Here is a 23,826-nt window from a genome sequence, read left to right as displayed (position 1 = left end):
TTATCGATTGCCCGGGTCTCACCACGAGGAGGTTGCTGCACGAGAGACCCGAAAGGAAGCCAGAAGGAATTCAATACGCTTCCTTCTGACTCCCTTTCTTACAACGACGCTTTCGAGTTTTACAAACTAAATTTCGCAACGTATGTCGAGTAATTATTGCGGATAAAAAATGTGTGAGTCGGAGAAGAAGTCTCCGATCCACGGTGGGTGAAAAACGAATCAGGCAGAAGGCTCTGATTCTTTCGAAGAGAGAAACAAAACCGAACCAGAGCAGAAGGCTCTGGATCGAGGGTGACGCGACGCGTACAATGCTTGCAGAACCAACTCCAGCCAGCACCGATACCCGACGTGTCCTCACGAAGAGCGATGGCCGAGAGAAGCGTTCAAACGATACCCATTTCCCCCACCCACCTGTCGCCAGGCAACGACTAGCGTTGAGGCGACTCGGGTGGCCTTACAGCAGAGAGGATTTTACACGAGTGAACAGGTCTCTCAACCATCCCTCTCAATGGATCTACGCCGAATACCGATACCAACCGGTCTGGTACATACAAGCAAGGACCGACACAGCAGAAGGCTGTGTCGGCGTCAAAAATCGAGCCAAGCAAAGTCAAATTAGGGCAAAAATTACTCGACATATATATAATACTAACAAACAAGCTTAATAACTAACGCACGCATGCAAGTCGAGCAATTATTGTGAGAAAAGAAAACTAAGTCAGACAAGTCTCTGAACAATGAAAGAGATAATAAAAATGGAGCAGAAGGCTCAGATTTACAAAAAAGAAAAATGAAAGAAGCGAACCAGAGCAGAAGGCTCTGGTTCGAGGGTGACGCTACCAACTGGTCACAGCAGAAGGCTGTGACCAAAATCAACAAGCGAAACTAACAAAGTAAATCTAACACAATAATTGCTCGAGAACTAATACGAACTTATAAATACTGTGAAGTCTTCTTAAAATTCGTTGTCTTCGTTCGACGATAATCATGGTGAACTGTTGTAATTCAACTAAAACAGACTAATGATAATTAGACACAAAATGAAGTAACGCCGAAGTATTCGATGAAGAAATGAAGACCCCGTACACGAGTACGGCCTACCTAATATGCACAAGAGTGCAAATCTAACCAGCTCTCGAGAGCCAAACTAACCCCGTACACGAGTACGGCCTACCTAACATGCACAAGAGTGCGAATCTAACCAGCTCACGAGAGCCAAACTAACCCCGTATACAAGTACGGCCTACCCGACACGAAACTAAGAGTAGATGAAGTCAGAACTTCCATCTACTGAGGTGGCGCTTCGGGGCGCCCCGGGTTCGCCAATACCCGTACTCACCCACAGCAGTGAGTCCCTGAGGGACCTCCGTTCGGAGGAATACCAATTTAAAACCAGATAGATAAATTTTAAAAGAGGAACTTTTGTAAGTTCAGGGGTAAATTTCAATTGGAAAGAATAACAATTCCAATCGAAAATAAATCTAACGAGATAGGGACGCAACGACTTAAGGCTAGGGTAGCCCCGGGTTTGCCAATACCCGTACTCACCCACGGCCCCGACCGTGAGTGAGACCCTCGAAGGACCTGCGTTCGGAGGAATACCAATTTAAATCCAAATATATAAATTTTATAATAGGAACTTTTGTAAGTTCAGGGGTAAATTTCGATGAGAAATAAACAAAAAAATTTACGATGTTCATTGAATGAGGTAATCCGTAACCCGAAGGTAATCCGAAACAAAAACTGAGTGTTTCGGTTAACAATTGAAAGGGGCTTACCGAGAAGGTGAATGTGGACCAAGGGTAAACAAGGAAAGTAAATTCAGACACAATTCGATTAAATCCACAAGTTTTTATAATTTGTAAGTTTTAAATTCTATTTCACAATGCTATCGCAAATTATAAATGAGCAGCTATTAGCTCGATATTATTCTCTATTTGTAAGATACTTGAAGTTGTTACAAATAGAGAATAATACCGATTGCCCGGGTCTCACCACGAGGAGGTTGCCGCACAAGAGACCCGAAAGGAAGCCAGAACGAATTCAACACGCTTCCTTCTGACTCCCTTTCTTACAACGATGATTTCAAACTTATTAACTAAATTTCGCAGTTCGCTAAATGGGAAAGATTACTTTTCCACAGACGGAAAAGGTCACTTTACCATTTAGCGTATGTCGAGTAATTGTTGCGGGGCAAAGGGTGTGAATCGGAGAAGAAGTCTCCGATCCACGAGGGATCAAGAACGAATCAGGCAGAAGGCTCTGATTCTTTCAATGAGAGAAACAAAACCGAACCAGAGCAGAAGGCTCTGGTTCGAGGGCGACGCGACGCGTACAATGCTTGCAGCCCAACTCCAGCCAGTACCGATACCCGACGTGTCCACACGAAGAACGATGGCCGAGAGAAGCGTTCAAACGATACCCTAAGTTTCCCCCACCCACCTGTCGCCAGGCAACGACTAGCGTTGAGGCGACTCGGGTGGACTTACGGCAGGGAGGATTTTACACGAGTGAACAGGTCTCTCGTACATCCCTCTCAATGTTTCTTCGCCGAGTACCGGTACCAACCGGTCTGGTACATACAAGCAAGGCCGACACAGCCTAAGGCTGTGTCGGAGTCAAAAATCGAATCGAGCAAAGTGAAATTATGGCAAAAATTACTCGACATTATTACAACGACGATAAACAAATCTCAAAAACTAACGTACGCACGCAAGTCGAGCAATTATTGTGGACAAAAGAAGGAAACTGAATCAGACAAGTCTCTGAACAATGCGAGACAAAATAAAAGCAAGCGAATTTGACAAAGTGAATCTAACACAATAATTGCTCGACAACTAATACTAACTTATAAATAATATGACGTCTTCGTACCACGTGTTGTCTTCGTTCGACGATAAAATTTCTCATCTGTTGTACTCGCTCTGAAACAGACTAATAATAATTAGGCAAGATACAACGGAGGAATCGAAGTAATAGAAGACGACGAAACAAAGAACAAACGATGACCCCGTACACGAGTACGGCCTACCTAACACGCACAAGAGTGCGAAATCTAACCAGCTCACGAGAGCCAAACCTAACACCAGCTCACGAGAGCCAAGCTAACCCCGTACACGAGTACGGCCTACCTAATATGCACAAGAGTGCGAATCTAATCGGCTCACGCGAGCCAAAATAACCCCGTACACGAGTACGGCCTACCTAATATGCACGAGAGTGCGAATCTAACCGGCTCACGAGAGCCATAACAACCCCGTACACGAGTACGGCCTACCCGACAAGAAGCTAAGAGTAGATGAAGTCAGAACTTCACTCTACTGAGGTGGCGCTTCGGGGCGCCCCGGGTTCGCCAATACCCGTACTCACCCACAGCAGTGAGTCCCTGAGGGACCTCCGTTCGGAGGAATACCAATTTAAAACCAGATATATAAATTTTAGAAGAAGAACTTTTGAAAGTTCAGAAATAAATTTCAATTGGAAAGATGAACAATTCCAATCCAAAATAAATCAAACGAAATTGGGACGCAACAACATAAAGGCTAGGGTCGCCCCGGGTTCGCAAATACCCGTACTCACCCACGGGCCCCACCCGTGAGTGAGTCGCCGGGGGACCTCCGTTCGGAGGAATACCAATTTTAAATCAGATAAATAAATTTTAGAAGATGAACTCTTGAAAGTTCAGAAATAATTTTTAATTTGAAAGTTGAACAATTTTAATCAAGAATAAATATAGCGAATATATTATAGAAAATATAGCGACAATCCGAATCAAAAATAAATCGAACGAAATTGGGACGCAACGACCTACAAGCTCGGGTCGCCCCGAGTTCGTTAATACCCGTACTCACCCACGGGCCCGGCCCGTGAGTGAGCCCCTGAGGGACCTCCGTTCGGAGGAATACCAATTTTATGTTAAAAATATAATATTTCAGAGTACGAATTTTATGTAAAAAATATAATATAATTTAAAAATACCAAATTTATTTCAAAAATATAATATAATATAATAAAATTTCAAAATACCAATTTTATGTGAAAAATATAATATAATATAACAAAATTTCAAAATACCAATTTTATGTCAAAAGTATAATATAATATAATATAATTTCAAAATACCAATTTTATGTCAAAAATATAATATAATATAATAAAATTTCAAAATACCAATTTTATGTCAAAAATATAATATAATGTAATTTCAAGAAAAGAAACTTGTGAAAAATTCCGAAGCAAATTCGAATTAAAAATACAGAAATAATAACACTGTCCAACAAAATTAAATTTTTCCGAGTTTTGCAATACCTGTTGGGTGATTCTTATACACTTTGTCACCCTAAAACCGAATCTGAAAGTAGAATTGCTTCATCGCGCAACGTTTTCGAAAAATTTTGGTTTTTGTAAAAATGCCCGATTTTGATACGAAACGACGTGTTACGCAAAAACTAAATACGCGAGAAAGTTCAAATTTGAGTCAAGAGATAGAGGGGACTCTCCTCTACATATTCATATAGTCAATTATATTTTTATGTACTTCCTAATAGTTGTAAATGGTTGTTAAAGTTTGAAAATGTGCCGACGCGGGTACTTTGTACGCTCTATTTTTGTATTTATGTGAAAAATCCTTTATCTAGCAGGAATTTACTATACAGGAATGCATTCTACAGACATTTCTGGTAAAGAAACCATTCACGAAAAGTATTTGGTTCCCTTAATGTACGAGAAGGATCAGAAAATGTTAATTGACAGCGTGTGCGCGACGCGTTCGCGCCAGACGGCCATTGCAGCCTTTTCGCGACTCGCCAGGGCCGTCGCTATGCGTAGTCGACGTTGGTACCACTCAAGTATGTCTTTGCTTACTATGCTTAATTAAATACATTTTTTTTGTCTTTTTGGGTGCCAATCATTACAAAAGATTATAAAAATACGAGTTATATTCACATTTCATTGTGGAAATGCTTAATAAAGAAAATTGACCGCAGCAATTTTATTTTCAGTAATTGTTGTCTTATCTTTATAATTGTAATACCAATGGACATTCAAGATTCTTCCGATTAAAATAAGTCCAAACACTATGTAAATGGGACAATTTTTATCGATTTTATTGATCGAAGTACATAATTAAGACATAGATCGCTCTATATTAAATCGATAAAATCTCGCGGAAGTGTATAAATCAGCCGGACTGTTTTTGTTATATTCATGACGAAATTATTTTAAAATCAAAACAAGGAATACAATTCCAGCATTAATCTTTCATCAAGATATTTCAACAGTGGAAAAACGTTACAAAGGAAAAGACTTATGTGCGGATGCTTGCTGATTACTGCTGGACACTTATTATTGAAAATCGGGATACCAGGAACAAACGTCAAACAAGGCGGAAACATTTTTGATTTGTTTACATCAGAAATAGGTAAGTTTTTGTATTCAATTTTCTTTATTAAGCATTTCCACAATGAAATGTGAATATAACTCGTATTTTTATAATCTTTTGTAATGATTGGCACCCAAAAAGACAAAAAAAAAATGTATTTAGTTAAGCATAGTAAGCAAAGACATACTTGAGTGGTACGAACGTCGACTACGCATAGCGACGGCACTGGCGAGTCGCGAAAAGGCTGCAATGGCCGTCTGGCGCGAACGCGTCGCGCACACGCTGTCAATTAACATTTTCTGGTCCTTCTCGTACATTAAGGGAACCAAATACTTTTCGTGAATGGTTTCTTTACCAGAAATGTCTGTAGAATGCATTCCTGTATAGTAAATTCCTGCTAGATAAAGGATTTTTCACATAAATACAAAAATAGAGCGTACAAAGTACCCGCGTCGGCACATTTTCAAACTTTAACAACCATTTACAACTATTAGGAAGTACATAAAAATATAATTGACTATATGAATATGTAGAGGAGAGTCCCCTCTATCTCTTGACTCAAATTTGAACTTTCTCGCGTATTTAGTTTTTGCGTAACACGTCGTTTCGTATCAAAATCGGGCATTTTTACAAAAACCAAAATTTTTCGAAAACGTTGCGTGATGAAGCAATTCTACTTTCAGATTCGGTTTTAGGATGACAAAGTGTATAAGAATCACCCAACAGGTATTGCAAAATTTTTTTGGTGTTGGACAGTGTAATTAACGGCTTTCGTTGAATAAACACATATACCAAAATAGAAAATGTATATTTGTATTGTCACTTACCAGCTGTTGAAAGTTGACCAAGGTGAGCGGAGACGGCTTCCAGGAACCGCTGTCCGACCGCGAACCAGCTTAAGGTGGACCAGGGTTGACCAGTGATGTCCACTGCAGCTCTGGAGGATCCCTGGTCCACTCGAAGGTAGGTGAGGGTAGGCCAGGGTGGGCCAGGGCAGCTCTGGAGAACCTCTGGTCAACTCCAAGGTCCTTCGTCCTTCTGGTCCCGGAGCCCTCCCGTTCCGTCCTGAGTGCGCACCACGACTGACTGACTGAGCGCGGACGCCGTGGTGGGGTGCGCGGTGCGCGGTGCGCAACTCCCCCACCCCAAACTAACTTCGCCAGACTTCGATCGCCGCGATAGTAATTATTGATAAATTTGTTATTTCTGGCTGCTTAATGTTTATAACAATTTCTTTTGGTAATGGTATCAACAAGCAATCCCTTGACCATCTTGCCATCTAATTTTTTAGTAAAAATACCTAATAGATCTCGAGATACAGAGTAACTTTTGAACCATGAATATTCGCACGTATTAATTTATCGAACACATTTCACTGATAAATTTATTATTTCTGACTGTTTAATGTTTATAACAATTTCTTTTGGTAATGGTATCAACAAGCAATCCCTTGACCATCTTGCCATTTAATTTTTTAGTAAAAATAAATTATAGAACTCGAAATACAGAGTAACTTTTAATTTACGAATATTCGCACGCAGTAATTTATCGTACGTAATTCACTGTAAAATTTATTATTTCTGACTGTTTAATGTTTATAACAATTCTTTTCGCCAATGATGTCGATAAGTACTCCCTTGACCATCTTGCCATTTAATTATTTAGTAAAAATAAATTATAGAACTCGAAATACAGAGTAACTATTAATTTACGAATATTCGCACGCAGTAATTTATCGTACGGAATTCACTGTCAAATTTATTATTTCTGACTGTTTAATGTTTATCACAAATCTTTTCGCCAATGATGTCGATAAGTACTCCTTTGACCATCTTGCCATTTAATTTTTTAGTAAAAATAAATTATAGAACTCGAAATACAGAGTAACTTTTAATTTACGAATATTCGCACGCAGTAATTTATCGTACGCAATGCACTGTAAAATTTATTATTTCTGACTGTTTAATGTTTATAACAATTCTTTTCGCCAATGATGTCGATAAGTACTCCCTTGACCATCTTGCCATTTAATTATTTAGTAAAAATAAATTATAGAACTCGAAATACAGAGTAACTTTTAATTTACGAATATTCGCACGCAGTAATTTATCGTACGCAATGCACTGTCAAATTTATTATTTCTGACTGTTTAATGTTTATCACAAATCTTTTCGCCAATGATGTCGATAAGTACTCCTTTGACCATCTTGCCATTTAATTATTTAGTAAAAATAAATTATAGAACTCTAAATACAGAGTAACTTTTAATTTACGAATATTCGCACGCAGTAATTTATCGTACGCAATTCACTGTAAAATTTATTATTTCTGACTGTTTAATGTTTATAACAATTTCTTTTGGTAATGGTATCAACCAACAATCCCTTGACCATCTTGCTAACTAATTATTTAGTAAAAATAAATTATAGAAACCGAGATATAAAATAACTTTTAAGCCATGAATATTCGTACGCATTAATTTATGTACGCAGTTCACTGTAAAATTTGTTATTTGTGGCTCTTTAATGTTTATAACAATTCCTTTCGCCAATGATGTCGATAAGCACTCCCTTGACCATCATGCTAACTAATTATTTAGTAAAAATAAATTATAGAAACCGAGATATAGAATAACTTTCAAGCCATGAATATTCGCACGCATTAATTTATCGTACAGGTAACTCCGGTAACGCAAAAACCATTTCGGGCCACCACAGTTCTTATGTGGATTACCAAACAAAAAGTTTATGGCATCCATATAAGAACTGCCTCGGTGCGACCGTGTCCCGGCGTTGACAATAGCTCAGCTTGTCGAGCTCGAGGCCGGTCTCGGGTGAACGTAAACCTTTTGTTTACGTCTGTTGTCATACTTGTCGCGAGGCCATCGTTTCCAAAATTCCGAAATATCAAATCCGCTGCCCATCGTCCTTGGCTCGCTTGATTTACCGCCTTATCATCTCGCCGTTTGTATAAACCGTACGTCCTGTTATAATATAAATGTTTATAACAATTCCTTTCGCCAATGATGTCGACGAGCACTCCCTTGACCATCTTGCCATCTAATTATTTAGTAAAAATAAATTATAGAACTCGAGATAGAGAATAACTTTTAAATCATGAATATTCGTACGCATTATTTTATCGTGCACAATTCACTGATAAATTTATTGTTTCTGGCTGTTTAATGTTTATAACAATTCCTTTCGCCAATGATGTCGACGAGCACTGCCTTGACCATCTTGTCACCTAATTTTTTAGTAAAGAAAGATGATAAAACTCAAGGTACAGAATAACTTTTGAACCACGGATAAATGTACACTGATAAATTTATTGTATCTGCTTGTTTAACGATTGTAAGAATTCCTCTTACGAATGATGCTGTCGAATACCCTCTTGGCTATCTTACCACCTAATCTTTTAAGTAAAAATGGCTAATAGTACCAGAGATACAGAGTAACTTTTAAAGCATATCTTGAGCATATCTTAAAGCATATCAAAGTAACTTTTATGCATGGTTATTTGAAGTATACAAGATACTCGATTCTTATTCAGATTTCTAATTATGATTACTCGGTATTTCATGTTGTGCGACAGGAAACAGCATAAGATGAAATGACTGAACTGGCCTATTCCTACATCTCGTCTGTGATATTAGTTCCACAATATTAGTTTCGACCGATACGGTAGGATGTGACACAAAAATAGTAAGTGGGCTCTCATCATTGGCTCTCCCCGCGGACGTGAGACGAAAAAATACATTGGGTGATTGGTCTACTCCTGTACCTCGTCTGTGGTACTACGTCGCGTACGACGTACCGGTAAAAAAGAATATATGAAATGCCGACTGACGATGGTAAGCAGATTGAATAGTAGTGGAAGAGAGAAACGAAAATTGAGAGAGAGAAAGCTAGCGACTAGACATGGTTGCCACATTTCATCCTTCCCCTCACTGTTGCCATGTCATCAAACCCGTAAATGTACAAGTGTTTCGTGAAACTGATTCCTTTCACATGAGCCCGATTCAGGCGACCAACACGTACTAAAAGATACATTGCCACGGGCCCGTAGGTATACGCAGGACTCGTTATAACATTATCTCTGCAGTTTTTCGCTAATATCTCTGAAATGAAACTCGAACGGCAGTCACGTGTATGCAAAAGATGAGGGAATCATTTGATTTACATTAAATTGAATCAGTTTATTGTTAACATTATAATAATTTGATACATATTACCAGGACTTCTTTTAAAAAGAAAAGGAGCCGGAACTCACTTCCTGTCAAAAAGAAAATTATTCAAATATCATTTAAATGAAATTTAAAGCAGCTTTTTCTATGCCACGAAGCGCATAAAAAATTAAACAAAATCATATTTTTTTACCTTAGATGTCAAATCTGAAGTCAACAAACAAACAAATACAAATTTACAACTAAAGACTAAGTGTAAAATAAACTTGAATAATATCATATATTTAAATAAAAGTTTATAACGATTTGCAATGTTTTATATATGTAACCGTGAAGTTTTGTATAAATACGTCCACAGTGGGACATAGTGACGAAGTTTCTGTCAAAATCAAAGAACTTTCGATAGAAATGAGATAGAGCTATGATTTTTTTTTTAGATTAAAGTTAAAATATTGCAGAATAAGGGAAAAATAGAGAGACTATGCTACAAACATGTTTTAACTTTGAAAATAAACTTGGAATATTGAAACAAAATTGTGATGTATCCAATACCATGCACGGTTATATTTTTTCTTGACATTCTATACATCTTTTCTAGTAGATTTTACCACGCTGACTTCAAATCCGATCACAAAATTTGCCTGTCACCTCAGGATTTTGGAAAAAATCGATTTATGCGAAAAGAAACTAACGAAATCACAATTTTTCCGTTGAAATGATTTGATAACCCTCTGGTTTGAAGCTACAGTGAAATCTCGTTGTATGTCAGTCCCGCCGTTCTTTTTACTGACACTCATACGAAGTCGGAGGTTGTCGCCGAGCGTCCCATTTGAAATCGCGAGGCGTTCGAAACAAGCGTGACGTTATGAGTTGCGAAGCGAAACGTGCAAGGGTCAGAAACTTTTCAAACTGGCGCTTCAATATTGCAATAGGCAGTTTAGAAATGGTCAATTGTGTTTCCTAAAGGTTCAATCTAGGTCTGTTCAGAGGCCAAAATTCGAATTTCTACCACATTGTGGAGTAATTTACAATATTCGGCAGCATACATATCGTATTCTAACGTAATATACAGCGTTTGCCGCGGAAAGACCGTGGCGCTAGTAAGCGGAACCGCGAAATGGTGCCTTTTTTCTAGATGTTTTACGTCTTAAATAAGTAAGTAATCAATAAAAAATGCATACCACCGTGTTTGTACATGTCCTTGATATGTCTGTTCAGAGTGATTTTTTCGATACGAACACTAAATCTCTCGAAATTAAGAGAATCTCTCAGCGGCAGCCATCTTGTGACGTCATACTTGCTTCGGAAGGCGAGTTTTCTGCCGAATATTACAATTTACTCCACGATGAGGTAGAAATTCGCAATTTGGGCTCTGAACGGACGTAGATTGGACTTTTGGGAAGCACAAGTGACCACTTTTAAACTGCTTATTGCAATATTGAAGCGTCAGTTTGTCAAGATTTTGACCCTTGCAAGTTCATATACGTGTATGGATTTCATGTATGTGTGTGTGACGGTGTTTCAGATTTCGGATGTCGGTATTTCAGATCGTGAGAGGCGAAACCCCATATGGTGATTAGTCTATTCCTATACCTCGTCTGTGCTAATAGGCTACCGGTCGGTAAGCGTCGGGGACAATAAGCCGATTAATAGGCTACCGGTCGGTAAAGTGTTAAGATGTATTCAGAAAGATGGCGCTTGGCAATGGAACAAAGGAATGACGTCATTTTTCCAGATTGATGTGTTCAAATGACATTTAACTGTCAAAACTATAAAAAGTACGTACTGATTGTTATTATGTTTTTTTTATATATGTTTCAGAAAATTTTTGAATGACAGAGGATGTCGGCGAAAGTCGCAAAACCTGCACCACCTCCTGTCGCTAAAGATGTTACCAGTCTGCAGGTTTCATTGCCTCAAATGCTGGATCTCGCGTTGGGAACGCCCGAAGTAAGAAAAGAACTTGTCCAAACCTCCTTGATTTCGCAATATTTTAATGAAGCGAATGGATGTGAAATACTTTAAAGTAGGTACGTCGTTTCCCGTTTTCGTGTAGGTCGGAGCGGTAAATTTCAACATCCTCCATAACTTCCTTCACGTATTGTTACACCAGATAGATCTCAAATCGACGAAGGTTGAATACCGTGGCGATGAGGCGGGTCGAATTAAGGTAGATTTAATCCCGGAATTAAGTTCTTCAAAGTTTTAACAAATTCTTACGAAGTCTTTCTATTAATACGGTTCACTAGCTCGCTAAGAATTCGTTCCTTTCTCATTCTCGTATTTCTTTCTCATTTTCAATACGTCAACAAAAAAAAACTAATTCAAGTATATTGGAAATGTGTCTGAAGAAATCGTGTTATCCACGTGTCTAACGCTGAGTTAATGACCAGGATTAATGTTAAGAATTGGATTTATGTCTGGCAATATCTGTAGACGATGGTGAGCTCTTTGAAAGCTGGCCCATCCTTATATTTCCAAGAGTACGGCATTATCGACAGTTCGAAGAATGTAACGCAACGCTCACGCGGCCCTGACGATGTGGACGTAATCAACGTAGTAGCAGATGGTAAAGCATTTGCTCAGTCGGTTATTCGTTTCTATAATAATTCAATCATTGTAACAATTTTTTGTAGAGCCTGAAAAGAAAGAATCTGCGAAGAAATCAGCGAGCGCTCCATCGCCCGAACAAGTAAAAGGTTCTCTTTTGATCGAAGTGAATTTATTCTTATTGCCGTTGTTTCATTGTGCACCGTTTTATTATTCTCGGATAATGTTGAATAAATATTTGTGAAACCAGGGGATCAGACCGATGTAAGGACGACGAAAGGATCGAGGCAGAAAATAGGATCCGAAAAGGATATCGAAACCGTGATATACGTAGAACCGATTGTCAACGATGCTATACCCTCGGCACTGGCATTCAAGCAACTCGAAATAACTGTGAGCAATTTTTATTTCGATCCAATACTACGAGATGTTTAAAACTGACATTGTTAATTTTTTTTGTTTGTTTTCAACGACAATTACGTGCAGGTGTACGAGCTTCAACGAAAGTTTCAAGCACTCGATGAATTGTCAACGAACGCGGAGCTCCTTGAGCGTCTGAAGGGCAAACTGACAGATCCCTTGACCGATGTCTGGAATGTCATTAATATTTCGAAAAGATTGGACGCTACTGAGGAAGGTATTGATAAGGTATAGCTACCCATCATTGTGTGCGTACGTTTCAATCGTGTCTAAGGTGAACTTCACTATCACTCGTGTCGTTTTGGGATACACGTACATCAAAAGTAATAGCGCGCGAAACAATAACATTGATCCTACCCTTGGATCCCTTTATTTACATTAGTCACTTTAGGATCGTAATGTAAACACCTCGATTGCAGGAGAGCAATGTAAAATTTCATGAACAAGTTATAATCGTGAATTATTTCGTGGTTCAACGTTAACACCTGGTGACGTGTCGCTTTCAGTTGACTACAATGGTGCAGGATGCCTTGAAAGGTGATCAAATCGTCGCGGGGACATCGGGAGTTCCGTCGCAACTCGAGGAAAGATTGACGAACTTGGAGAGTGTCCTTAATAACTTGGAGAGCACTGTTCAGAACTTGGAAATAATCGCTAATTCGACTACCGAGGGTGGAGAGGAACCGTTTACCGGGGCGCATCCGACGAAACCAGAAAAGGAGGCCGGCATACAGCCGCGGGTATCTTTGAGCCAGATTCTAGGTGGTGTAGACATCAAAGAGATGCACGAACAAGTGACCACGTTGCAAAAGGACGTCTCGAAGATGCGAGACGACTTGAAACATCTGAGCGAACAGGTTGCCGAAGTGCATACTGGTAACTCGACCGAAACGTTATTTTTTCTTCGTACTTGAACACGAAAGTCGAACAGTTTTAATGATTTCTGAAACACCCCTTAAACGGAATACGGGGTATCCTGAAAGATTGGTTTTGACTTTCCATAATGATGAAATTTAGACAGCATGTAGGCGTCTTCAGGTGTCTCAGGAAGATATTTGAAACAGAATACGGAGTGTCTTAACTTATAAAGAACTAGATTTCCGCTTTTCATAATTCAGCGAAATTTCGAGAATTGTGATGTATGAAATAAAGCGAAAAATTGTTAACAACTGTAGGAGGAAAAGGAAGACGCGAGGAAGATGAGAGGAAGCAAACCGAATCGCAGACGGAATTACCGAGCGCAGATGTCGCGCAAGCTGAGGAAACGACAGATCCAACTTCGCCGAAGAGTCCAGGAAGTCCAAAGAAACAGCAAGGGGTCGAATCGGACCAAGAAGACTCCGTAGATCATACCGAAATAACAGCCATGAACGAACGCATCTCAAGGTTGGAGAAAGACGTGATCTGTTTGCAGGAGTTTGTAAATAGCGGGCCCATGGCTGGAGTCACAGGGAACGCCGAACTTGATGAACTAGTCTCGAAGATCACGAGTGTCCAAAGTGACATGGAAAAATTGAACCAGACCGCGGACCGTCTGATCGACGACAAAGAAAATCGCGAAGTGCACCTTAACGTGAGTGCCATCTTCGCTTACTTTCCTTCCGTTAATTATTTCTTTAATTGTACAATTTTTAATTCAGATGAACTGGCAATAATGGACATTTTCGCGCGACTTTCCACTCTTGTTTCAGGCTTTGCTGGAGCAAATAGAGCTTCTGAAGACGATAAAAGCAGACAGGGAAGATCTCGAGGACGCTCTGGCTGACAAGGCTGATGCTCAGGCAGTGCACAGGAAGGTTCGAAAATATGCAATCGTTATAATTAAATTTCTGGTTTCTCGGAATTACAGCGGACGAGATTGTTTTCGAAATATTAATAAATTCTCGGTAGGTTTCGTACGATCAATTCGACGCGGCCTGCGACGATCTCGCTCAAGGCCTCGAAGACGCCATCAACAAACTAGGGAACCAGGAGTCGATTTGGCAGCAGGCCCTGGACGAAGTGCAGAGGGAGATCGAGGGAAAGGTTGACAAGATAGAGATGACACCGTTGAAGGATTTCATGAGCACGAAACTGAAGGCTGTTCAAGACAAGCTGAGACGCATTGCTCAGATAAAAGAGGACACCGAAGCTGCTGGGACGAAGAAGCTGCTCAGGTAAATCAATATTTCCAAATTTCATAAAATAATTCAATTGATGAATTAAGATATTCTTTGAATTGTGCACGTACAACGCACCGTGTCATTTATCCGATGCGTTCCCAGAGATGTCCAGTGCATATCCTGCGACAAGAACGTTGTTATGAGGACGCAGGACACATCCAAATTGAAATTGGATCCATTCCCGTGCGGTATAAGCATGAAGCCGTATCTCACCTACGAGTTGGATCAAGTTCGGAAGCAGAATAGGCGACTGCCTCACAGCAGGAACATGATCCAATATGAAGCAGCATTGCAGGAAGAGGCGAAGAAGCAGAAGTCTGCTCGATCGGACAAGCTCGTGAAATCTCCCAGGTAGAATAGCGACAGGACATACTTTCCTCAGAATATTCATTTAACCCCCTATTGTATTTAGTGTTTATTTAATTACAATTAATCATGTGGTATCAAGCAAAGAAGCTTAGACATTGTCATTACGCTTTTCTGACACAAACTGAACTTATTCCCTATTACTTATTCTTATTTGTTTTATTTTATTTCTTATTTGAAATTTATTGAGTTTATGGGATAAGCTAATAAAAATGTAATCAATTAGAAAAATAATTCCAAAAAAAAAGAAAGCTATGGTTTTATTTCTGAGAAGAATTACGAATTCGAGAGGTACCTCTATGTGACGCGAAAGATGGAACACATAGAACTCGAGCATATTTTATTTTTGATTAGTACGCGTTTATCGTTATTTTCTGTGTTCTGAGAAGCAACGAATTTGCAGAGATCATTTGTGCAACCGGTACTGTGGCGGAAGTCACACGGTCACGACGCCTCAGCAAAGGGTGATGCGAATGGGACACTTTATCAGTCAATGGGGACCGGAAGTGGTGCAATTGACGGAGGGAATGGTGAAAGGGACGGATGGAAAAATGTATAGAGGTCGACCACCACCGGCCAAAATCGACGTTTGCGGACCTGGATATTGCGACGACTACAGGAGCGAGGCTAAGTCTTCGGTAATCATACCGAGTTTGTCTATTGGCATAAAAAGTACTTTTAAAATAGCACTGCAACGTAATAAAATGTCACTGGATAGAATTATTGAAAGAATGTAGAAAGATGAATGAGATATTACGTATTTAACGTTTAATTTACAGGGTGTTCGGCCAACAGATGTGTACTCGAACACGCTGTATAATAATTACCTTGGAAATAAGGGTCCAATCTGTCGCGATATCCTCGGTTCAGATAATTTCTTAAATATTTTATGTTAAATACTTTGACATTTTTCTAGGTTACAGTGTTTGCTATGGTTAAGGTAAAACTAGTATTTTTTTCGCAGTAATTATTTACCGTTCGTTGTTATACAGGAACGACAAGCATCTGCGACTTCTCAAACTAAAAAAACTCTGGAGAAACAACCCTCGCTTATTTCAAGTAAATTACACCATTGCTGTTGTCATCCATTAATTATCTTCTCAATGATCTACCTCGTAATTAATTTCCCCTGAGAGAACGGTTTTATTATCTTGGCTGTCTATCATATCTGCTGATAATTAAACACCGATCATTTCACATCTTTTAGCATTAATCTTATGCAATAATTTTGCACTAATCCGTTAATATTTCATATAGAAAAAAGAAGCTCAAAATCGACGATGTCCAGTAATGTGACCAAGGAAGCGTCGCATCCGGAACAGGTAAAACTTGAAAAACGAATAGATATACCAAAAAAACATTAACAATATTTCCACATTTTTATCAGCATGCGGTAGAATCACATCATAAAGCCGATGCAGCGGGACGTGATTCGGAAGAAGCGCGTCGTGGACGACTCTATTCAGATCAAATCATTCATTACGAAGCCGACGAGGAAGAAGCTGAAGAATACGAATAATGAAAGTTGTATCGAATCTGAAAAATCTATATATTCTGTTAAACTACTGCTTTTGAAGTAGGACCAACAGATGTGTGAAATGTATTTTATAACTATAGTTAAGCAGTCGCGGGAGAAAGTGTTTGTTTTATACGTACCTCAAAAATTTGTGTACGGCTATTTATTTACTGGAACTGCTTCACATTTGATAATACAACTCCTTGAAACGAATGCTAGATTTTTCATTGGTGAACCTAAAAGACGGAAAAATGTTACTTATAATGTAACGAAATTCCGTGAAAGAAATGCGGGACTGATTGGTCAAAGTGGAAGGACCACGCCTTGCGTGACGTCACGCGTTGGGACTACGAGAGCGACAACGGTGAGGATACGAAGACGATTTTCTCGATATATGTCGCAAATACCTGGCTGATAAAAGGTGCAGAACAATCCCCACTACCGCGGGGTATTGCGAACCAAAAAATCTAAGTATCGAAGAATGCACGGAATCCAGTATCTCTTGGACGATATATGTCGCTGACAAGACCAGTGTTGTTGACATATATCGAGAAAACACTGCACACACTGCTTCCAAGGTTCTAGGAAACGGAACATACGAACCGATAGAAAGCAGAGATGATAAGTGCGCAATCATCTGACGAGACTCGTTCTTTTATTAAATGTTTTATTATTAAGAGGGAATTTCGGAGTACACAAGACTATCTAGTGAAGTCGATTTGGAACATCGGTGGTCTGTCATGCTAAAACAAAAATACTGGATCGCACCACGCACTGCGACCACACTAGATCGCTCTTCGTTATTGCACATCACACCGTTCGAGATCCGTTCACATAAAGAAGTGTACACAGCGCTCTCGAATGTATAATTATATGTATGTATATCGGACTTATTCGTATATCTCGATCACTCCCGCACACACGGTAGCTATCTCCTATATAAAGGACTATACGGTAATATTCGGTAATATTACTGTATACTTTTTTTTTTGTATGTATGTTCATGTATACGTATATCGTGTGTATACGTCGGAACTAAACGCTACGTCATATAAATTTCAAGGTACAGGAAGTATCTACAAGTTTTAGGTATCTACCACATAATTTGACGGCTGTCTCGTTTTTCGTTTTCTCTGGTTTTCTTTCCCCATTTTACTGGTAATTGCCGTTAATCTACATACGTTCGCTAATATCTAGGAGATTACCATGAATTTACCATACTAGAATCCTACGGGATGAAATCAACGGTGTACATGGGGAACCATCACGTAAGATCATTGGCTTAACGACAAAATGCAATAAATAGAATGTCAAATAAATATATTTATATATTTATATATATAGATTATACTTTTTTTTTCTTCCTTAGGAGGGGGACAATATAATGTCTTAAACATTAACATGGATATGCATTATTGATTACAGTTAATAATACTGGCAGCTTAAAGTACAACGTGTATGTTCCTATAAGTATGGCTGTGTGTGTGTGTGTGTGTGTGTATGTAGGTGTATCGTGTGAAATAAGGAGGAAAGTAATGGTAGTGAGTGCCAAATAGAATGAAAATGATTCGTAATTAGCGTAACAGAATAAATGTTATGCAGAATTCGATTAGGAGTGCAACAAGGCTCGAATTGGAGCAACAATTTACCACGGGTTGGTGTTAATGGAATCGTTTAACATCTTTGTTTATAAATTGTGATTGGTGTTTCATTCTGTCCGGATTCTAATAAGAGCCAACTGATGTTTAGACAAAATCGTTTGCCTTTTAGAGTGAAGTAATCTCCTCCTCGGATTAGTGTTCCTTGTCTCGTTACGCTAATTCGGATTTTGTTGGGGTACGTACGAAATAAAAAAGTACTGAGCAAAAGCAAATAAAATTCGGAAATACAAATTCATCCTTCGGAAAATTAGTGTTAATATGATTTCTTAAAGTCAAGTAAAGCCGATTCTTGTCAACTTCTGTCAAGCAATGAATTTTTCATGTCACGGTGGTATAGAATATAAAAATGTTAATCCTTGTATGGAACTAATGTGTGTACTCACTATTGTCTACCGCCAAAAAGTTTTACGAGTACGTTTTCCGCGAAGAACATTTGTAAACGCGACGATAAAACAGATTCTCACAAAACGTATGTAATGGTTGAATACAGTAAAGTCTTGATCTAAGCCCAATCCTCGGGTCCGTGCTGTGACATAGATCGTGTAGGGCTACTATTTATTTGTGTTGTAAACACGGATCGAAGGCGCACTATATACCGTCAATTAATCCACTAAGTACAGTTCAAATTAAATCTTGTTTGGTATCATTTTAATCAGAAAAATGCTACGAATAAGTTGGTGAAAGTCTTACAAAGTTTTATAATTGGATTAGTAGTGGTTCACACCGATATACCCGACCCAGTAACGGACTACGTTTACACTTTACACTGCTCAGCAATCGAGGAAGCCCGAGCTTCTGGGCCCCTCGCGGGTTATGCCCCCCAGTGGAGAGGATAGGCGAACTGACTAAGATCGTGTAGCACCGCTCGGCTTAGATCAAGACTCCACAGTAGAAAGTAAGAAATATCTGTTGAATAAAACATTTGTATACTTTCATTTCACGCTTACAACGTACGAGTTGCTTTGAAAACAGTAAGAAATTGGTAAACGATTGTAACAAATATCTTAGTTAACCGATGTAAGCGTGTCCTTTCTCCGTGAACAACCGCATCATATTTTCTGTTCAAGAGTTTCGCTACTTCTCGTGAACGGGGGAAAAATGAAATGAGAACGTTCGATCTCTTTGGCTACAATCAAAGCTACACAGATTTGCTTTTCCTCAGTAGATCTTTGCCGATTGTTGGCAGAAAACAGTCCGAGGTTCTACATCGATCAACGCGGCACTCGCTACTCGTCTGTCTAACGTGTTCTCCTACGGAAAGTCATAAGTAAAATGCTCGGTTTACGCGTCGCCAGCGTGACCATCGAACAGAAGTTCGGCCACGACCGGACAGCGAATCGAAATCCTTACCACGAAATTAATTATTGTAACACCACGGACGTCTCTCGTGTCGCGGATGACCGCACCTCGTTGCTGGGCTAACCAAACTCTATCTCGTTACAGCGACTTAACTGTTTACGTTGTGTACTATTACTATTATCGGTAATTATATCATATTTATTATTAATGTTATTACTACCGCTATTAATATTATTATTCAGTATCATTAGCGTTATTATCGTTACCATAATCGTACGAGAATATTGCACACAGCGACCAACAGACACGGATAAAGGGAACTAAGTAACAGATCACAGGTAAAACTAGGCTATCTCTGTAACAAATTGATATCACATGAAAAAATATGTATCGGTTGCCTCTTCTCACATGAAAAATCTCCCAAAAAATAAGAGACTGTCGGACGGATGACTCGGTTGGCGAGCCATCGATGATTCGGAACGGCTGACACCCACGACCTCGCTCGCATTTACGCGCTTTTCCGACGCTTCGTCCCTCTCATCTCTCGCTTCCGGTCAGCCCGGACGAATAAATAATTCATTTCCGCGTCCACAAACCGTTTCCCCCCTCTCACTCTCTCTCTCTCTCTCTCTCTTTCTCTCTTTCTCTTTCGCGCGATGTCCAACTGAATGCAAAACACGTCGATCGACCCGCTCTGGTCCTGTGCCCTAACCGCCTACCAACGACGACGAACAACTAAAACCCTGACTAAATGATTACGATTAGCATCAATGTGTTTTGGCATTGTAACCGCGGCCGGCCCGTCGCGGCCGCGTTCATCGTTCGATCCATTCAAATTCATTCAAATATATTCGATTCGTTCGATCGATCCACGCTCGGGTCGTTTTCTTTTCTCGCTCGAACGCGAAACACGACCGAGCTTAAACACTCTCTTCTTTGGCTTCCAGCTCCGTCGTAGAGGCCGCGCGCGGCCCACCTACGTGTGTATTTATATCTAAGTACGCATTATCTCGCATCCCGTTACATTATCCGCTTGTAAGACAACGACTCTGATCCCTTCGATAGTTTCTTACGTGAAACCCGTGGCCGTCCAGTCCACGGGCACAAGGAACAACCGTTTTGTAAAGCTCTTGCGACAACCCCGTATCCATCCTGCTCCGAACAGGACGTTCATCGTCGAGAAGCTCCTAAGCGCCTCGACGTTCCAACGAAACGGACTCGCGAGGAAGCCGACTCGTTCATAAATACCCTGATCTTTTTCAAGTTGGCGGACGTCATTTCACTCGCTAGCTTTTGTTTTGCATGTATTGATTCAAAATATGGATGTTGTTAGAGGACACTGTGCCCAAGACATTTCATTTTGAATTTAATTTTCAAATACAGATTATTAAGTTTGCCACTTTTACCCATTTTCATGGATGCAGACTCCATTCACGAATTTCTTTCTCTGGAACTGCTTGTTATTGTTTATCTTAACGGCGATTATTTCATGATTTTTAAATTCCATGGTCCATGACTGAAGACTTTTTAATGGATGCTTCAACAGCAACAGAAATGTTAATTGTATCTAAGAATATCGTTTCAGATTATAATGTGAAAATTGCTACTCTCCTTTTTGGCACAGTACCACTGCTGATATCGGTAAGTAAACTGCTAATTAGTAACAGCTATGATTGAATATTTCTCACACTCCAATGTAAGTATTCACACACCAATTTAGAAAGAGATCTGGGTTTCCTAATCGAGGCAGCTCCCTCGTCAGCGTTTCCTTGCTTTCGTTTCTTTCTTATTCCTTCAGATTCCTCGATTCATATTTTGCCTCGATTTATCGCAATTCTTCATGAAAGCCACCCCCCATCTACCAATCAAGTGCAAGAACGGAAATTCTGAATCCGCTAAATAATGTCGTGGAAACAAAACTCGCGCTAGATAGGTTCGCGATGATAATTCTTTTCACTTTCTGAGGAAGACGAGATTCAAATCCAACCTCGAAACGTTTCTCATCCTCGACTCTGTCGTTCTGTAGAACTCGTGATCTCGACTGTTTCCGATAAAATCGATCGTTCTCCATCCCCGGGTTATAAAGCACTGCTCGGTGAACGAACACCGATGTAATCATAAATGATTCAAGTGAACCGAATTACGAATCTCGAGGTCGCTCGTTCTAAACCTACAGAAACTTCTCGCTGATTTGTACTGTATTTATTCCCGTGAATGCAGGATGGCCTAACCATGGAACCTAAAATACCTCAGTTCTTAATAACGTTCGTGGTAAAAAGATTATTTGTTTGCAAGTTGCCGATATTGTACCAAAAGGATTTTAAGATCCGTCAAGATTCTTTTTAGAATTATTATCCTATTCTGTAAACTGTACTGTACAATTTTTAGTGTATTCATTATTGCAACTTTTTTAAGAAGATTTGTTTGTAGGTGTAAAAACAGAGGAAGCTTGCTTTTAAAAAGAGGTTCCCTTTGGCACAACAGTCAACGCGCAGATTGTAAAATCAAATCATAGAAAACTCATAAAATTTGAGAGAACTATTTTTATAAAACAAACACTAAAAAATTAAGTTTTGTTGTAGTAGTACCTAGACAGTGGGTATTTATGGATTTATAGTATGAGCAAGATTTTCAAATATATAAGTCAATAGTATTTTTACTTCCTAATACCCATAAAAAATTCTGGTTGGTAGAATTTTTCCCGTATTCTGATTTTAAAATACTCCCTTCTGGTTGGTGTGCACTCTGCTGTGCCTCAAAGATTCTGCTCAGGAATACGAGCACAGATTTAAAAATCTAGCAAAATAATTGTACTATTTCTTGGACACTTTCTCGTGTTATTTAAATAATAATGGAGATATTTCAAGTTCCGATGTTAGGTGGCCCATCCTGCGCAGTTCCAATCGCCGACTTCGTTTCTACGCGTTTCGTCGCTTGTCTCGGAAGCTCTGACTGTTTGTGGTAGCGGTCTCGTAAAACGCGAGACGGGAACAAAAAGAATGGAGATTCCATGGAAGTACGATGTGTGTTAATTGCTCGGTACCCTATGTTCTCTGCGGCGATACATATCTGTTCTGTACATATAGACGAGTTTCGCGATTCGCGAACACGCCGCGTCACGCCTCCGAACCGCGAATCCTTCCGGACACCGTTCCGGTATCACTTTCGTTCTTGGATAAACATGAGATATCAAAAGTTTAGGAGCGCCTTAAACGGCGCTACGATAGATGCGCTACAAAAGCTGTGCTATGACCGGATGCAGAAGACACATGTGCTCGGCGCCGCGTATCGGAAGACGGTTCACGCTGAAATGCCGGACCATTTCCGGTATACTCTCGAACGGCTTGCTGAACTGGCCCAAAATGTACGCGTTCAGCTCATCGTTCTTCTGGATTCGCATGTGCATGAAACCGCGCGCACTCCTGCAACACAGACGGACACGTTTACTTTATGTATTCATAGCAAACATCAGTGTGCGAAGTATGAAACAGTACACGTCATATCTAGACTGCGGATTTTGTGCATTTATGATAAAATTGAATAGGCGTAATTTAAAACAGATGAAAGATTAACAAAATTTGAGAAGATCATTACATTATTTTCAACTTGGTAAAATTATTAAAATACCTTGAAACATACAATTTCTATTTTGCATAAAGTTCCGTAGTCTAATTTAACCCTTCTCCGCAGAAATAGTCGCATAAAAGATCCTAGTATAATCGTTCACCGGTTTATGGTTTACACTTTAAGTCAGGCCTGGGCAACTTCTTCCCCACCGTTGCTTCACGACCCCCACCACCGGTGTACAGGTTCCCCCACCACTGGCCATTTCATATTACAATACCGCGTTCCTAGCTCTCGTGAAGGCAACCTCCTTCCCCCACCCCTGCCTCTTTTTCCCTCACTCCATAGGAGCATGGTGGGGGGTGCTTGTGGCTCGCAAGCCACCAGTTGCCCAGGCCTGCTTTAAATCAGCAAATTATGTTTAAAATTACGTAATATCGAGAAATCCCACTGATTGTGGTACACAGTTCGTTTCCGACAACCCCCCTTGAAAAAAGTGACGAATGGTAGTATTGTAACTTACTTCAGGGATAAAGAGTAATCCTGTTTTGTTGATTCGCTGTTCCTCACCAAATAACTTCCTTCCCTCAGAAGTCGTAGGACAGCTTCCGCCTCGATTCTCGTGATGGATCCGTGGTACCATCTGCAAGGAAACGGACAAACTTTTATCTGCTCGGAACGATAGCAGACGCTTGGAAAGTTTCGCTGTATACATTAGACAC

The 23,826-nt window shown here is 39.8% G+C and overlaps 3 protein-coding genes across 3 annotated transcripts in view; 2 read left to right on the top strand and 1 right to left on the bottom strand.

Moving 5' to 3' along the window:
* The window catches only part of LOC143355901 (uncharacterized), a 279,512-nt gene that overhangs the window by 153,972 nt on the left and 101,714 nt on the right, over positions 1-23,826 (top strand). The gene's annotated exons all lie outside the window — the stretch shown is intronic.
* LOC143355862 (uncharacterized) lies at positions 11,469-16,644 on the top strand. Its single transcript, XM_076791030.1, has 13 exons — positions 11,469-11,516; positions 11,623-11,736; positions 12,003-12,155; positions 12,375-12,509; positions 12,603-12,764; positions 13,043-13,412; positions 13,721-14,109; positions 14,228-14,332; positions 14,427-14,692; positions 14,801-15,049; positions 15,468-15,736; positions 16,322-16,386; positions 16,462-16,644. The coding sequence occupies exons 1-13, from the start codon at positions 11,487-11,489 to the stop codon at positions 16,642-16,644; spliced, it is 2,490 nt and encodes an 829-aa protein (XP_076647145.1). The 5' UTR covers positions 11,469-11,486.
* Hwt (SH2 domain-containing adapter heavyweight) overlaps positions 22,333-23,826 on the bottom strand; it is a 272,150-nt gene continuing 270,656 nt past the window's right edge. Inside the window, exons 8-9 of the mRNA XM_076791075.1 lie at positions 23,628-23,747; positions 22,333-22,962 (exon numbers count right to left, since the gene is read on the bottom strand). Of these exons, the coding sequence (XP_076647190.1) occupies positions 22,773-22,962; positions 23,628-23,747 (310 nt within the window). The 3' untranslated portion in view covers positions 22,333-22,772. The remainder of the gene's footprint in view (positions 22,963-23,627; positions 23,748-23,826) is intronic.

This window comes from Halictus rubicundus, chromosome 7, assembly GCF_050948215.1.
Source record: "Halictus rubicundus isolate RS-2024b chromosome 7, iyHalRubi1_principal, whole genome shotgun sequence".
In the NCBI taxonomy this organism is placed as follows: domain Eukaryota; kingdom Metazoa; phylum Arthropoda; class Insecta; order Hymenoptera; family Halictidae; genus Halictus; species Halictus rubicundus.
Note: the sequence above shows the minus strand (reverse complement) of the source record. Positions and strands in the feature narration are given on the sequence as shown.